An 18,468-nucleotide genomic window follows, 5' to 3' on the forward strand; every position below is an offset into this window, starting at 1 on the left:
TTTTTAAACTCTATTACTGATTGATGAATTAAATTTTAACAGCATTTATTAACAGATAGGCCTATCACAAACTAATCTGTATAGCATATGAGGGTGTGTGTATATTTGTACCCACCAATTGTTAAGGAAGTGTATTGGAAGGTCAATGTAGAATATGTAAATGTACATTTAACTTCTGTGAATCGCTCAAAGTTTAAGTGCAATCATGGTTGTATAGTGGGTAGAAGTAAAGTTCATGTACAGTTCATGTATTTCAGACCATAAACTGGTTGTTAGGCTTGTAGTTTAAGGCTGTGGACCACTTGTGGTTCTCACGTCTAGGCTTGATACTGATAGTGCCTGTTAGTTTTTAGTTGGAATCTGAAGCGTTGTATGTCAGAATTTTAGTGGTTTAGATCAATGTATTTGTAAGTATTAGCGGCAAATGTTTTATTAATTAAAAGCATTAACATCAAGTACACCTATTTATAGCTTCGACCTTAAATGATGCCAAGGGTATATTAACTTGTAGCCTTCTTCTTCTTCTTCATCGTTCTCATTGTTATGTTGGAGTGTTCATATGACTAGACCAATATATGAGATGAACTGCGCAGTGGTTTCCAAATCAGGGAGCTCTCCATATAGTTTTCTTTCTATTGGGGTGATTTGGGGCCAATGTCTTATACGGGCCTCTTGGTAGAGAGAGCAGTTTTGGAGGACGTGGTCGGCATTTTCTGGTGATACTTCACATGGGCAGATTTCACTGGTTCCAATTTTGAGCTTCCGGAACATGTGTTGTCGCATTCTGTTGTGTCCGGTCCTTAGTCGAAAGATTAGACGTTGGTCTTGTCGGGATAGCTTATAGTAAGCATCATCTTTCTTGTGATTTGGATGGGAGCTCGTCCATTTCTCATTTATTTTATCTACAATTAATTTCTTCATTTCTTCTGGATAGAGCGCAGAGTTTACTTGTGAGTTTGTTCTCCCACTCTTGGCGAGTGTGTCAGCCTTCTCATTTCCTGCTAGTTGTATGTGAGCTGGTATCCATTGAATAACAGTTTTTTTGCTGTTGTTGTTGAGCTTTGTAAGTGCTGATCTGAGGTTTTTAATATAAGGGGAATCAGAGTTTTGCAAGCTTTGGAGGGTTGTTTTTGCATCTGTTAGAAAGACAATCTGACTGTGAGGGGAACTTGGATGATTTGCTAGCATGGTAGCAGCTAGTGCTAGTGCTTCCCTTTCTGCTCTGTGACTGTCAGAGAGCTCTCCAGTTGCAAAGGATTTTTCTAGTTTTCCTCCATCTGGCCATTCGATAAGTATTCCAGCTCCTCCATTTGTGGTGGCTTTATGGGATGAGCCATCTGTGTAAACTCTGATCCACTGATTGCTAGGGTAATTGGTATGTAGAAAACAGTTCACTATTTCCTTGAGCTCTGTTGGTCTGTAATCAGATTTTCTTTTTATGTTTTCAATATGGTCCCTTATAGTAGGAAGAGGGCTTTCGTCCCAGGGTGGAGATTCATTATAGTGTATCGAGGATTCCAGAGTAATTTTTTCAAGTTGGTGTTTCTTTTTTAGGTTTAGAGATTCCTGTATGAAATTGGTCCTTTTGAGGCGGTTTTTTGTGCCAGTTTTGTGGATTTTTGTTCTGAGTGAGTGCCTCTCCAAGGTTTCCAATTTAGTGAATTGGGAAAGGATTTTTATTTCTCTTCTTTCATCCAGAGAGATCAGGGCAGCGGTTTCCTCCATAGCTCTTATGGGTGTTGTTTTGATTGCTCCTGTCATTATCCTTAGACCAATATTTTGAACCTTGTCTATTTTTCTTAGGTTGGTTTGGGCTGCTGAGCCCCATGCTGTGGCACCATATTCTAGTACAGGTCTTACATAACTGGTATAGGTCTTTTTCAGGATATTGTGATTGGCTCCCCAATCTGTGCCAGCTAATTTTTTCAAGAGGGATTGTCTCTGGATGCTTTTACTCTGTATTTTATCTATTTGGTTTTTCCAGGTTAGTCTCGGGTCATAGGTGACTCCAAGATAAGTAGGGCTGTCATTTTTTTCTAAAGCTTCCTTATCTAATGTTAATTTTATTGTTTGTTGTTTTGTTGACAGTGAGAATATGGTATATGTTGTCTTTTTTGTGTTAATGGACATGCCCCAGTCTTTGGACCAATTATTGAGTTTATCAAGAGCATCTTGTAATCGAAATTTTGATGTTCCTACATATTCGAAATTTTGATGTTCCTACATATTCTTCTGTGCTAATTAAGGCAAGGTCATCTGCATACATGCTGCTCTTAACTTTTTTTGGTAGGTTTTGATTTAGATCGTTTATGAATATTAGGAAAAGTGTTGGGGATAGGACTCCTCCTTGGGGGACGCCATTTTTTATACTCACTGTGTGGCTTCTTTGTCCTTGCATGCAAACTAAGGCTTTTCTATTATTTAGGTATTCCTTTATCCAGTTGTACATTCTATGTGATGCTGGATTAGCTTGAGCAAGAGACCTTGTTCCCAGACTTTGTCAAATGCTTTTTCTAAGTCAACCAACACAATTGTTGTTGGTTTCTTTTCTTGAAAGCCGTCTTCTATTTCTTGTGTGATGAAGGCAATTTGATCTTCTGTTGATCTGCCTTTTCTAAAGCCAACCTGAGCTTCAGTGAGTAGGTTATTTGACTCAAGGATCCATGTCAGCCTTCTATTTATCACTCTTTCCATCAGTTTGCAAGTACAGCTAGTGAGGCTGATGGGACGGTAGCTATCCAGTTTATTTCTTGGCTTGCCGTGCTTTAGTATAGGGATCATAATGGCTTTTTTCCAGATGTTTGGAATTCTGCCAGATTTCCAGCTAGCATTGAATAATTGTAGCAGTTTTCTCTTGGCTTGAGGACCCAAGTGAAGAAGCATGTCATTTGATATTTTGTCTGGGCCCGGGGTTTGTTTTGGTTTGAGGACTTTTAGGGATTCATCTAGTTCCTTCATTTTAAGATTAGTGGTCATTCCCAAGTAGTAAGCTGGATTGTTTTCTTTAATTTTATCTTGGATTTCTGAGTTTACATCTTTATTTCTACTTTCATTAATTTGTATTTGTCCTATGCTTTGTAGCCTGATATCTAGGTCGAAATCTACAGTTATATAGATATAAGAGCATTAGGTAAACCAGCTCTGAAAAAAAATTAATTAATTCACACCCTCCCTACCCGAAAAGTAAATAGACAATGTGTCTGACTGATTTTAACAATCTGTCTGATTTAAAAACCTGGTTAGATAGACGTACATATGAAGGCCTAGTGTAGTGTGTATATATATGCAGTTGTGTTTGTTGAGGGGTCAGGCAAGAAAATAAAACATTGGCATGATTAATGAAACATATAGATCTATTCTACCCTTACACTAGTTACAAATGTTTCAAGGTCAAATGTTTCTTAACACTCCAGCATATTCTTTTTTTATGGTTACTAGATCCAAATACAAAGATATGGATCAATTTCTTTTATGAGATTTTAAAATTTACTGCAAGGTTTTCTAATAAGTCAATCGAATTAAAAAATAGAAGATGCCTTTTTCAAAAGGTTTTAATTCAAGACAAAGATTTATACACACAGGCACATCTTTATTTTATTGTGCAAGAACGTATGTAAGAAACATCTGCCTTATTACTGAATTATTGTGGAGAAAGATTTCTACAGTGATAAAAGAATTATATCAAACCATAGGCCTATACAGTCAGATAGATTAGCTAGGTGTAGACCAAACAAACCACATACAAAATTATTAAAAGCTCTTAAAGTTTAAATTTTTTTTAGTTTAGTTGAACTATTTTTTTTTACAAAGCTTATATAAACTCACTCTGTCAGTATGGTAAAAAACTTAGTACTATTCTTTCACACCCAATCTCAGATAAAACTGAAATTTTGCATGATTATTTCTTTTACCTGACAACACAAAAATCATTAAAAAAAAATCATTTTAAAAAAATTAACCAATATAACCAACTAACTAACTATTAGTAATTAATTATTTTGTTTTGTATCTTGAACAATGGAAAGAAATCATTCTTGACAGATGTGGTGGAATAAGTGGTTCCCTGACAAAATAGACAGAATAACGCAAACAAAATAGCGCAGAAAAAAATAAAATTTTGCTAGATATACTTTATATATCGTAAAATTATTTTTCAGTCATTTTAAAATATGAATAGAGCAATATTTTTATTTTAATGTTATTTTTCAGTCATTTTGCAGGAAACACTTAAAATGTCTTAAAATTTGATTATGCAAACTTATGCATTATATATATATATATATAAGCTTAAATGAGTAATTTTAAAATATAGCATATATTTCTGTTTCAAAAGTGCATATATCAGAACATATTTCTATACTTGTTAGATTTACACACATACACAAACTTTCACAAAGTTAAATAGTATGCAATGTCATGCAGAAACTCAATTCCATCAGTGGCATGTTTCCTACATTGGCACTATAGCTGCAAGACAGATGTTTGTTAAGTTGGAGGCACTTTGTCTTGCTTGCAGCTTTACCTTGTTCTCCAGCATTGTAGCTCAGAATCTTGTTCTCAGTCATATAAACATTCACCAAGATAGCCCCTTCTTCCCTTCTCCTTTCACAATTGGTCCAGACAAGTGATAGGATCATAGCTCATTGAGAAAACTAAAAGCTAAACAAAAACAATTGGTAAAAATATTTCTATTGCACAGATTTATATGTCTAGGTCAATCATACATGACTGATCCAAATTAATTGATACAATTACACTTAATATAAGCTTTGTTTTTTTTAAAGTATTTTTTTTTTATGTTTTTCTTGTTTTAAATTTACATTTAGATAATTACTTTATTGTTAGTTTAAACTTAGTTATAATTTGTTTTTTAGATGAGATGAGATGATTAGTTCCCATCATTAATGAAATATAGTTATATACTCGTAGATTGAGTAAAAAAAAGGTCACTCTAGAGACCACCTTGACTGCATAATAACTAACTGAAGGATTAATAGTCTCTATAGTTAAAGCAGGAACTGAGAACTCTTATTACTCATTTGTAATGAAGTTCTTAGAAGTCAAATAAACTGAAACATCATTTTGGTAGAAAGTTTCTGAGTTTGCTGACAAACCCATTATATTAGATGTAAAGTTGACTGAGTAAAGAAAGACTTAATTCTGTTGGCTAATACCGTAAACAAAACATAGCAGCCATTGAAGATTCTTATATGGTGGCTTTCAGAATGGACAGAGCTATGAAACCTCACACCTTTGCTGAGGAGTTTCTGTTGTTAGCAGCCATATACATTGTTCAAGTTATGATGTGAGCCAACTTTGCTACTAATTTTAATGCTATTTCCTTATCCAGGGAAATTGTTAACAGACAAAGCACTAATATAGTTGCTAATATTATTTGTTCAGGTAATTTTTAAAGACCATTTTCTCTTATGCAAATCCCTTGTAATGACTTCTACAGCATGTGATATAATTGAACTCACCTATTGATTTAGCAACAAATATTAGCAACAAAGACACTACAAGAAGTAATGAAAAACATTGATTTTGTGAAAGTCAGTGCTTCAAACAGATGTCTGTTTTCACATTTTTCTTGAGTTCAACAATGTTCTGCCATTTCACACTGAAGTGTTGTCTTCATTACCAACTAAAACAGTTTTTCTTATATTGTCTGCTTCCATCATTTTATTTTGTTAAAACAGAAAACTATGTTTCATTTCAGTTCTTGGTGCTATAGCATTATGTATGTTTCCACTGTGGCCAGAAGCAGTAAGGATAGGTGTTTATTATCTTAGTGTAGCTGCAGCCAGTTTTGTGGGATTTATTTTATGTCTTGTTGTAGGTGAGTAGCTAATCAGAGAACTTGGTCCCCTTGAAACTTTTATTTTTTATTTTTACAATAAATAAATGGACAAAGTACCTTTATATCTACTTATCAGTCTTTAATTATCATCTGTATCCCCGAATACCACCTTTTTATTAAAAAAAAAAAGAACGTGCTTGGCTATAGCTCATTCATTAATTAAGTAAAGTAGACTTAAAACATTTTGTATAGAGGGCACTTTATTCTATGTTCACACTGTATTACAATGGCACATTATATCTTATGAAATGACTGAAATTGTAATATGATTTTATAACTCATCATTATTACAACCAAAGTGAATTGTCAGCTGTGGCATTTTTTGTTTAAAGAGTCCAAGTCTTTAAATATTTGTATTATTATTTTCTCTCACTACAACAGCAAATGTACAGATTTGATAAATTATACACAGCTTTGAACTAGATTGAAGTTTAATCTTTTCTAACTCAATCCACAGAATAAGAATATAAATTAGAACTTTGAAAAGAACTTGAAAACAAAGTAATAAATATTCAACAGAACTTTACAAACAGCTATCCCACTATTTACTGACAATATTGTAACTTTTACTGACTGTATGAAATGATCAACTATGACTACAATATGCACTCGTTCTTTCTTTTGTAATGTTAAAAAAAGACCTTTCCAAAAAACAAAAATTTTTTTTTATCTTCTCTTCGAATATTTGTTCATGCTCGACATTGGGACTTATTTACAAAACAACTGGTCAAAATGTCATCTTGAAAATTCGTTGGTTATCTAGAAAAGACTTTTTTTTTTCTTTATGACTTTCTTTGTTAACCTGCCTACTATATCGATTGTCGATTGTGTATTTGAAAATGAAATAAGTTATGAAAAGAACTTTTTTTAAAAAGGAAGTAGTTGTTTTTTTTTAAATCCTAAGCCCATTAAACCTTAAACCTTTTATATATTTTATATATATAACCTTTTTTTTGTGATGGTACGCACCCTTACCACCTTTCAGCTCACCAAAAAAGATTGCTTTTGAATGTGCCCTGCCCAGCATAACTGTCGACTATATTTAAGAAGTTCCTCTATACTGTCCATACATCGTTGTTTCTAGTGCGGTCTTGCCACTGTATCCATGAAGGAGTGCAAGAATCTTTGATGAAAATATTCAAATAGTCTTAGTTGCTTTCTGTATAATACCCATGTCTCATTTCCATATTGAATTTTTGAGAGAACCACTGCCTGGTAGACTTTGATTTTTGTAGGCAGGAGGAATGATTTATTCTGCTAACCTCATCATCTGGAGGCATCCAAAAGCAACACTGGCCCGTGCCAGATGGTTATCAACTTCCTTTGAAAGTGATGCCTCTATGCTTCCTAGATATGTGAAGTGGTCTACCATGTTAAGGGGCTATCCATTTTCTATAATCTTTGGGGCTGAGTAGGTTTTATTTGGTGACTTCTGGAACAGGACTTCTCTTTTCCTGAAGTTTATAGATAAACCAAAAGAGGCGGCAGCAGCAGTGTATGAAAATTCATTGACTCCGATCTGGAGATCATGTTCATTGTGAGCTTGCAGGGCACAATCAGCAGCATAGAGAAGCTCTGTTATGACCATTTCTTTTGTTTTTGTATGGGATATTAGACATCGAAGATGGAACACATTGTTGTCTGAGCAAAACCTGACGTAGATGCCTTTATGCAATTGCTGTCTCGTTTGACCCAGCATTATGCTAAAGAAGATAGTGAATAGAGTAGGAGCAAATACGCAGCCCTGCTTCACGCATATCGGGAAGTGATCAGACGGTCACCATTTTGTCTAATCTGGCCTTTTTGTAAAAAATCAGCCCTGGCATTACCATATGAACACTCAAATTACCATATGATAATAATGGAAATCATCATCATCAAATTGAATTTAAGTGACGGCTTTAGAGGTTCAGATCCTCTGTTGCAAAAGCTTTGGACAATAAACCCTGCTGTATACAGCCAATGTCGATTCTGTGTCGGCTCTTATGAAGTAAACCATACTTTATCCAATGCCTGTTTTAAATCAATGACTACCAAGTATGTGCTTGCATTCCTATGGAATCTATCTGCCATGCTCTGCACAAAGATGTTAACTTGGTCTATAGCAGATATTCCAACCCCGAAACCAGCTTATTTCATAGCTATAAGGCGGGCACTTTCAATGTACCAAATCAGAGGCTCATTTACCATTTTCTCAGCCCTCAACAGTGGAGTAATAATCCTTTGTCTTTTTGTAGGAATAATGGTGGCAAGCCTTATCATTGGCATAGGACACTGGGGACGGCAGCCTTGTTGATTTTAGCAGCATGGTTGCAGCATGGTTGCAATTTTCTTCTTTGAGGAATTGGTTACCCCACTGGGTGAGAAAAATGGGGTTGCTGTTTTCTTATGCCCAGCAATTTCAAGACTTTTTAGAAGTCTCCAGGCTTTAGAGCTATATTTTAGATCTAACCTTGCACAGGTGTTGGTCCAATGTTCTCATTTTCCATATTAATAGACATTAAGGGTGAGTGTTATATTTCTGCCTGAGTGTTGGATTGTTTGGGTTATTTTGGCATGCCCTTCTCCGAGCCTTAACAACCTTGTTGATTTCAGCTGACCAAAAGTTCTTAGTCTGAGGAATAAACCTTTTTAGCCATGTCCAGGATGGATGCTGTTATTTTATGTTTTTTTTTTAAGGACAGTTTTGACAGCTGCCTCGTATCCCTCCCAATTAGCTTTACTGTCATCATAATATATTAAGTCTAATAATGCACCAGTGACTGATCTCATGCATGCTTGAGTTAACTTCATTTTAGTCTGGTAGAATATGTTTAACTTTAATGTGTAAGCCAGGGCCTTTATTATGATCCATCTATGTTCATATGGTACCTGTTTCAAACCTTGCAATCTATGGAGACAGAAGATGTGCATGGCCAGCTCTGTCTTTAATGGCAACAAACACAAACCATATATATATATGACTTTATGAAATCAGAGGGTCTTATATTGTCAACTGCTAAGTAGATTTTATATGTAAGGGATTGAAGCTCACCAGCAGTGTAATGTAATATGAGAACCATTTGAGACATCCTGTGGGCATACTCGGATCCAAGCATCAAGATAAATGGACATGCTATAATGCAGTGGACAGATTCACCTATCTTGGCAGCACACTCTCCAGAAACGGAAAGATCAATAATGAAATCGACCTGCTTATCACCAAAGCCAGGAATCCTATGGTGGACTGGCTAAAAATGTTTGGAAAAGACTAGGTATCACCACAGACACAAAGCTAGGGGTCTATCAAGCTGTCATCCTCCCTACATTGCTCTATGCCTCAGAAACATAGACAGTATACAGAAAGATGCAAAAAACTGAACCACTTCCACATGACCTGTCTAAGAAAAATACTGAATGTCAAATGGCAAGAAAAAATACCAGATCCTGAAGTCTTCCAAGAGCGGGTCTGCAAAGCATCCACACAATCCTGATGCAGTCCCAGCGCGATGGGCATCACACATCTGCAGAATGGAGGACCCTAAACGACTCCTGTATGGCCAATAAAGGGAAGGAAAGCGCTCACAAGGCAGACAAAGAAAACTCTTTATGGACACCCTCAAAGCTTCTCTGAAAGTGTTCAGCATTAACCCAGCCACCTGGGAGACAGAAGCACATGACAGAGCATCATGGCATTGCGCTGTGAAAACTGGCACACAAATTGCTAAAGAAAAGAGAACAGCGCTGGCTGAAGAAAAGTGCCAGAGAAGAAAAGCAATACTAGCTCCAGCGTGTCCAGTGTGCAGCCGAACATTCCAGGTTCACATAGGTCTCACCAGCCACATGAGGAGGCACAAAACCCCATTGCAAAGCCCTGAGACCCCTGGATGACAAAAGTGGTCATCATCGAACCATGATGGACGAACTATATATTTATAAGAAGATATTATACAATATTTTAGTGTATGTACCATTCAGCAATTCCAAGCAATTCCTTTTGATATCAGCCCACCAGCCAACTAAAATGCTGGCCCACCAGGCATTTGTTTGAATGCCCATATAGCCACATCATATATTTAAGTAACGTTTCTTACTGTTCAGGCTCTCTGCACCACATGACACAACCAATTCAAAGAAACTTGACAACTCAGGGCTCCAAAGTAACGTCAAATAAATCTCAGCCAATACTGTACAATTACAATTGGCAACCACATAACACTGACAGCACAAAAACTTCGCCTCTTTCTTCACCTTGCCTTTTACTCAATTCTCTGTTCTGGACCAATTTCACACTGTGCTGGTTCTGACTCGTACTTGTGAAATTGCTTGGAAACGTTCAGTGACTTTACTGACACCTTTGCTCTTATATCGGGTCCCTATAGGCTTACCATAGGCCCTTTGGAATGTCACTCAACAATACTATTTACAACACTATTTACAACACAACAACACAGATCCTTCCCGAACTGGTGTGTGCTTTAACTCATCATGGTTGACCACTCGTCTAGTGCTGGCCTGGGGAGATTTGTGTTGGTTAAAAAAAAATACAGCACTATCCCATCTGTGTCACAACCTGGTGCGTCTAACACCAACTAGAGAAGCAGATATTACAATTTAGTGCTGTGTTTCTAGTTTTTACTTGTGATAACCCTCAGATGAAAAAATATATGACTCTCGTTTTTGACAATTAAAAGCTCCCTCAAGAAGTACTCTCTTGACATGTATAGCTCATTATTCATCATAGAAAAAAAATCAAACGTAGGTCAAATTAAGTCAGTTAAATGAGGGTGGAGGCTGATACTGAAATGTGAATCACAATCAAAACACAAGTAGAATAAGCAAGTATGTGATTCTCTATTTGTTACAATTAACATAAATCATTTTTGAGTTAAACAATACATCTTGCAGCCGGCATTTGATAAAGCAGAGGACATTAAAAGAACTTTTGTTTGTTTAATAGTTTAGGGAAATTTTACTATTTATTTCATTGTGAGAAAGATTAATAAAGCCATGTCAGAGGAGTCATTGTAATTTCTTTTTTTAAGTCAGTCTAACATTTCCTAACAGCTCCTGACAGGTGATTCTAACTATAGATCAATGGAATTTTTTTTTTTTTTTTTTGAGGTGGGTGCAGGTTTTAACATCTATTATGGCCACAGCAAAGACCTAAACTAAAAAATACCCTTGCCATGTTCATTCAAGATTTGTCCAATTGTCATGATTTCCATAAATAACATATAGACCTACTTACAATTAGCTTTATAGATTTAATTTTATTTTTGTTGAAATAAATATTTTAGTATATTTCTACATATGCATAAAAATGATAACTTCTGGAATATTTTTTTCTCAGTCAGGCTTGTTCTGTTTTGCTGTATCTGGGTACTTACTTTTGGTAAGCACCATTTCTGGTTCTTGCCAAATTTAACAGAGGATGTCGGTTTCTTCGATTCATTCCGGCCTTTATACAAACATGAATTAGTTGGTAAAGAGTCTAAATCAATTGAAGGTAAAAAGAGAAAAAGCAAATTGAAGGATCAGGAAAATAAATACAGTAAGTTTTGTATTTTTTTTTAAATGATCATGTTTATAATATTTATGTTGAAGGTAAAAAGCAAAGTACATATTTTAGCTTTTGCAAATTAACTAAATGTGTATATATTTTTTTCTTTAAAAGAAAACAATAAGCAAAAAATGTATAATTCAGGTTGGCCTTTTAACTCATTTGACTCTGGAATAATTTTTCACATAAGGACAGAATTTATTAATTATTATTTGTTTATAGGCCACAAAGAAATAAATTAAAATTATAAATGCAAACTAAAAATGTTAACAAAGACAGACTTACTAAGTAAAGTTTATCAAGTTTGTCTACAACACACAAATATGTATAACTGACCAAATACAAATGTACAAATGACCATACTCTAAAGGACTGAAACTTGTAAAATTTAAGTGGCACGTCTGAATTAGATGTGAAAAAATTGGCACACAGAAGCAATAGATTGGCCACACTTGAGTTAGGGTTTTAGACAATGACCAAAGATTCTTTGTTTCTACTTGCTTCAGGTTACACTTGTCAGCTTTCTCTTAAGTTTGATCAAAGGAATGTTGTGTAATTAATCGCATCAACCTTTTGTTTGGGTCTTGTTCAGTCATATTTTCTACCGCATTATATAAATAAGCTAATTATGCTCGTCTATCATAGATATACTTTTGTCTTTGCATTTATACACTTCTGCATGGAAATGGCAAAGCCTTTCTGAGCCTTTAAATTTTGACTTGGTGTGCTGGTGTGAATTTCCTTTTTCTTTTTGTTTTATTATTATTCTTCTGCAATGATTTTTATGATGTTTTCATCAACTTTCTGCTCAGTACTTGCAATGTGGCACAATGATGTTCTGATGTTGACTTTTGTCTCCCTAGAAGCAGGGTCTATATTGAAAGCTCCCAATCATGTTTTTATTTTGTTCTTGAAATGTTTTCTTTCCCCTCCTAGAACTCTCTTTTTATCTGTTTGCTGGCCAAAAAGGAATGGCTTAGGGATAAAGGAAACATTCATTTTGCAGAAGTGGCCTGCCCTCTACACTCCATCAAGGTTATATATACCAGTATATATATTACATTCCTGCTCTTAAAAGAACTTCTGTGTTGGGTACATTATCCTGCCATTTAATGTGTTAGGTTATTTTAGAAGATTTGAGATTCCTAGGATGTAATCTATACTATATACTGTCCACGCCCTCCAAAATGATTCTTCATAACACGTCAAAACTGTAAAATAAAATAATAAATTTGCTAGATCCAAATTCTTAAAAAAAAGTCTGATGATTTTTAAACATATTCTTCAAATCAGTTTAGTGTACCTACTCTTGTCACTCTGTATGAGCCACTCTACTTAAATGAAAAGCTATTTTACTTTGCAATCTTTCTTTCTATTCGCTTAAGTGATATTGCTACTCTGAATAGTAATGTAATTCATATCCAATCTTATTAGATACATATACAGAACAATACAGACATCGACACGCAGGAAATACTTCTTTGGAGAGGAGGAACAAAGTACACCATGAAAAACTACTATTGCCCACCATCATCAACAGCAGAAATAGACATACAACTACCACACTACACAAGGACAATAATAGCTGGCGACTTCAATGCACACACACCTTCCCTAGGCTACCCACACTACAACAAGCGTGGCAAAGAAATAGAGGATGTAACAAATGCCTCTAACCTACACCTTCTGCAAAACAAAACTACACCTCCAACTTTCCTCCACAGAGCACACAACACAACTAGCAGACCTGACCTAACTTTTATCTCTACAGACATTACCGATTCTTCTAAAATAACAGTACTTGAAGACATAGGTAGTGACCACAGGCCTATACTCCTCAATATTGGAACGCCAGGTAGATACCAATCCAACAAAACAACTAGATGGAACTATAAAAAAGCTAACTGGGCAGCTTTTTCACAAGAAACAGACACAAGACTATCAAGCGTAATTGAGACAGACATCAATTCAACCTACACAACTATAGTCTCCAACATCTTACAAGCAGCAAAAAAATACATCCCTCGAGGCCAAGTTAAGAAATACAAACCTTTTTGGACACCTGAATTAGATAAATTAGTAAAAGAAAGAAACATGGCCAGGAAGACTATAGAAAAAAATCCTACTAGAGAGAACAAGACAACGTACAACAAATTGACAGGGCTTATAAGATACAAAATTAAAACAGAAAAAAAGAAAAAGTGGACCACAACATGCGAACAACTAGATCTAAACAAGGATGGTCGAAAGGCCTGGACCCTTCTGCACCGGCTAGCAGGAAAGAAACAAATAACAAACCCCCAACCTATAAAAGACACTGACGACATAATAACAGAAAACCTTAAAAAGGCTGAAACCTTCAATAAATATTTTGCCAGCATTAACAAGTCAAAGCCAAGAAAACAATTGGACCAGGCCTTCAGTAATATCTTAAAGAAAGAAGAAAAAGCTCCAACAGTCAACTGTCAGATCTTCACTCCCTTCACTCTACATGAGCTCAATACTGCCCTAAAAAGCCTCAAGTCAAGAAAATCCCCTGGACCCGATGAAATAACAAATGAAATGATTCGGGGACTAGGACCACAGGCCCAAAACTGTATACTTAACTTTATCAACCATACATGGAAAACTGGAGACATACCACAGGAATGGAGAACCGCAAACATAATACCCATCTTAAAGAAAAATAAACCACCTGGAGACCCAAAAAGTTATAGACCAATCTTTCTAACATCCAACATTGGCAAAATGGCAGAAAAAATGATCAATAACCGACTTTATTGGTGGCTAGAAAGTACTTGCTCACTCCACAATGCACAAGCTGGCTTCAGGAAAGCAAGTAGAACAGAAGACCACCTCTTTCGTTTTATCCAGGACACAGTAGAAGGGTTTCATGAAAACAAGCACACTACAGCAGTATTTATAGATTTGCAGCAAGCCTATGACAGAGTGTGGAGAAAAGGTCTATTTTTGAAGATGAAAAAAATGGGCATCCATGGAAAAATGTACAGCTGGATCAGAGCATTCTTAAAAAACAGAACCATCCAAACCCGATTCGAAGGTGCCATCTCTAGTCAAAAAAGTTTGGAAGAAGGACTACCACAAGGTTCAGCCCTTAGCTGCACTCTCTTTCTAATCTTCATGAATGACCTCCCGGACCTCATTTCGGTCAATAAGGCACTTTATGCAGACGACCTTTTAATTTGGACTACAGAGAAATATCCAGTGCTGACTAGATCCAAACTAAATAGAGCCCTCACAACTATCTCCACATATTCAAAATTATGGAAAATGGAAATAAACAAAGAAAAGTCAGTTTATTCAATCTTTAGCCACAGCAACAAAACAGCAAAAAGAAACTACATCCTAAAAATAGACTCTCAGCCAATAAATAAAGAAGAAAATCCAACATATCTTGGTGTAAAACTAGACCAAAGACTGTCTCTAAAACACTTTATGGCAGATTTAAAAGAAAAGGCATCACAAAGATTAAACATAATAAAACACCTAGCAGGAACATCCTGGGGAGCTGAAAAGAAAACCTTAAGACAGTTATACACTGGATATGTCAGATCTGTAATGGATAACTGTCTCTCCATACAAGTAGCTGCCAACAAAACCTATCAATCATCATTAGATACAATCCAAAACCAAGCCTTGCGGTTAATTAGTGGAGGTATGAGAACTACTCCCACAGCAGCCTGTGAAATAGACTCCAATATTGAACCTCTTAAGTTAAGGCGCAACAGAGCAGCATTAGAAGCTATTGAGAGATACAGAAGGTTGGAGGACGATCATCCAAATAAATTACTAACATAGAGAAATAGGAAAAACAACCAAAAAAAGCAAAGGACTGATCCAACTTACTGACGAACTAGCCCTAAAACACCACCTACCCAATAACAGAGAAAAAATTACCAGGTTTTCAAACATTACACCCGGACTAAACTACAAACAACCAACCATCAAAACACATTTACTAAATAACACCTTAACAAAAGAATCAAATCCACTGGAGCTCAAAGTAGGCACGCTTGAAACAATCGAAAGCTATCCAAAAACAGCTATCCATATTTATACAGACGGATCGGCTTTCAAAGCTACCATCAATGCTGGTCTTGGTGCCTTCCTGGTCTTCCCTAATAATAAACACTTTGAGATAAGCGCACCCTGTGGTGATTACTGCTCAAACTTCCAAGCCGAAATTGAGGCAATTACCATAGCACTCCAGACAGTAGAAAACAAATTATATGAAGGAGTGCAACCACCATCAGATATTGTTGTCTTTACAGACTCCCAATCTACTCTGGAAGCACTTAACAGCAGCACCTCAAACAGCCCAAGAGAGTTGACAACACTCAGTGTGATAATCCACCAGATGATATCAAAATTAAATATCAATATTACACTACAGTGGATCCCTGGACACATTGGCATCATGGGAAATGAAAAGGCAGATAAGCTATCAAAGGCAGGTTCAACTATGGAACAACCAGATAGACCTGTTAACTACCTCACCCTAAGGTCAATGTTAGTCAACAATCACAAAGAGGAGTGGCTCAACCAATGGGCATCAGGAAACACAGGCAGAGCCATGTACAGAGAAATGACTACGCCTAACAAACTGGACAGTATTAACTTCCTCCCCCGCAAAGAACAATCTACAATCTTCCAACTAAGAACAGGACACACACCACTATTAAATTACCACCTGAACAAAATAAACTCCACACAACTACCCCTTTGCAGACACTGCACCCACCCCTCTGAAACCGTAAACCATATCCTCTTTGAATGCCCCTCCCTAATCCACCTTAGGCAGACCCTACTTCCACTACAGCCCAACATAACCAACACCCTGTACGGCAGTGCTGAACAACTGAAGAAAACAGCACACTTTTTTTCCTTGGCACAGTCTGCAAAAGAGCTCACAGCTCAGCAGCAATAAAGCTGGCTAGAAGAAGAAGAAGAAGAAGAAGATTAGATACATCTATTTTTTAAATTCTATTCATAAAAGAAAAAAAAAAGAGTCATAGCATTTTAAACAAACTGAGTCACTTATTTAAATGCATGAAAGACTTCATAGGCATATCTAAATAACAACTACATTTCTTGCATAGGTCTATAATTTATATTGTGCATGATCATATTGTTAACTATCATGTATGTAATATTTACTTCCAATTACCTCAACATTACTGTTGCTAAAGGTGTATTTTTCAATAATGCTTCTAAACAAAAGTTTCTACAATTATTATAGCAAGAAAATAATGTACAAAAAAATAATAATTTTATTTTAGCATTGTTTCTCTGGCTTATATAATGGTTGCTTAATAATTATTTTGATTTATATTTAACTATTTCAGTCAGTGACAGTAAGAAAGAAAAATTAAGTGATAAAGAGGATTCTGAATTTGAATTGATCAAAAAAGAAGATTTGGTTGAAAATGATGCTATTGAAGATGTTGAAGATAATCAAGACAGGCCTGATGACAATGATGATAGTAGATCAGACTTAGAAGATGAAGATAAATCATATTTGGAATCAGAAAATAGTAAAAAGACCAATTAAAAAAAAAGTTTTATTAATTTCATCTATTGTTCTGATTGTTTTCAATTATAAAGTTATTTTACCTTAAACAATAGGTTATGGACATAACAGTAAATTTAACTGCAATATATTTTGTGTTTAAATGTATTTAGACTGAGGGACCACTTTTTAATTAACTGTGTGTGCGGAATAGCTAAACAAAAAACTATTGGCACACTTTGGCATAGTGCAATATGTTGTTGTTGTTTTTTTTTAAGTTTCAATAGTGCATTTCAAATAATGCTAAAATTGCATTGTATTTGCGTTTAAACACAACTAAAATTGAGATATTCGAATAATACAAATAATTGTCACTTCATGTCTAACATAATTGGAACCTACTAAAGTTTTAAAATCTTTGGTTTTGTTTTTTCTTAGCTAGTAGATTTTTACTTAACAATCTTAAAAAGAATCTGTGTTTATACTTAACTTTACTTCTTGATTAATACTCTAGTTTTCTTGTAAGTAGTACACTATAGAAATATGGATATGATATTGTTATTTGTAAAGTTCTTTTCAAAGCTTATTTTGTGGTTTCAAATCTCAAGTTTACTTATAGTTGAAACATTTCAATTGTGCAATCATTGGTTAGTAAAAATCAGTTCCATGCAACATTTTGGTAAATTAATCAATCTAAATAAGATATGATAAGAAGCAAATTTAAGACTTTAAATATCTTGAACAGGATAACAGCTTGACAATTTTCTAGATCTATTTAAAAACTGGTTATCACCTTTACAGTCTATCATCAGTAGATGAACATGATTAATCATTTTATTCTGTTTACTAACATCTGAAATCTCCATTAATGAAATAATATGCTTATGTTTCAAATATTTCTAAAATTATAAATCTAATATGTACATAATGGCCTAGTTCCATCATATATTTTAATTGTACTGAAAGTAATTTTAATTAATTTTATTTATGGGCATTGCATTTAAAAGGATTAGAGTTATTAAGTATTAAATTATGTGGTCATCAAATTTCTTAATGGGAAATACATATAAAAGTTATCCAATTCTGAATTTCTTATTTATATTTTGTTTAATCTAGAAAACAGGCTTCCATCATTACAGTCAGATAATGATTTATTATTAACCTTAGCAAATAGTCAACTCATTTTTTTACATTTATTTCTTACATGCATTGGTTGTCATTAAATTTATCTTGGTATTTTCTTCTAGCTCTAGTGAATAAAATGTATATATACAAAAATAGACCCTATAAAGAGACTCTCCATTTTGTCTTTTCTGTAGTTCTTGTTAGTGGTTTTGTTTTACTAGTATCATAATGGACAAATTAAGGTTAGAAGTTTTTGATACCTGTGATATCTTAGTGCCCCATGCCTGACTTCGACTTCTTGTATTAGTATCGGTACCTATATCTTTAGTTTACTGTAGAATGAACAATTGGCTGGTAAAAAAAAATTATTATAATGCACTATAGCTAATACAAGTGTCTGTCCTGCACTAA

General features: G+C 35.0%; 1 protein-coding gene across 1 annotated transcript in view; it reads left to right on the top strand.

Moving 5' to 3' along the window:
• The window catches only part of LOC106059140 (translocation protein SEC62-like), a 58,092-nt gene extending 41,096 nt beyond the window's left edge, over positions 1–16,996 (top strand). The window contains exons 8-10 of the mRNA XM_056009074.1: positions 5,720–5,839; positions 11,193–11,393; positions 16,769–16,996. Coding sequence (XP_055865049.1) covers positions 5,720–5,839; positions 11,193–11,393; positions 16,769–16,974 — 527 coding nt within the window. The 3' untranslated portion in view covers positions 16,975–16,996. The remainder of the gene's footprint in view (positions 1–5,719; positions 5,840–11,192; positions 11,394–16,768) is intronic.
• The last annotated feature ends 1,472 nt before the right edge of the window (positions 16,997–18,468 follow it).

Source organism: Biomphalaria glabrata, chromosome 13 (assembly GCF_947242115.1).
Source record: "Biomphalaria glabrata chromosome 13, xgBioGlab47.1, whole genome shotgun sequence".
Taxonomy (NCBI): Eukaryota; Metazoa; Mollusca; class Gastropoda; family Planorbidae; genus Biomphalaria; species Biomphalaria glabrata.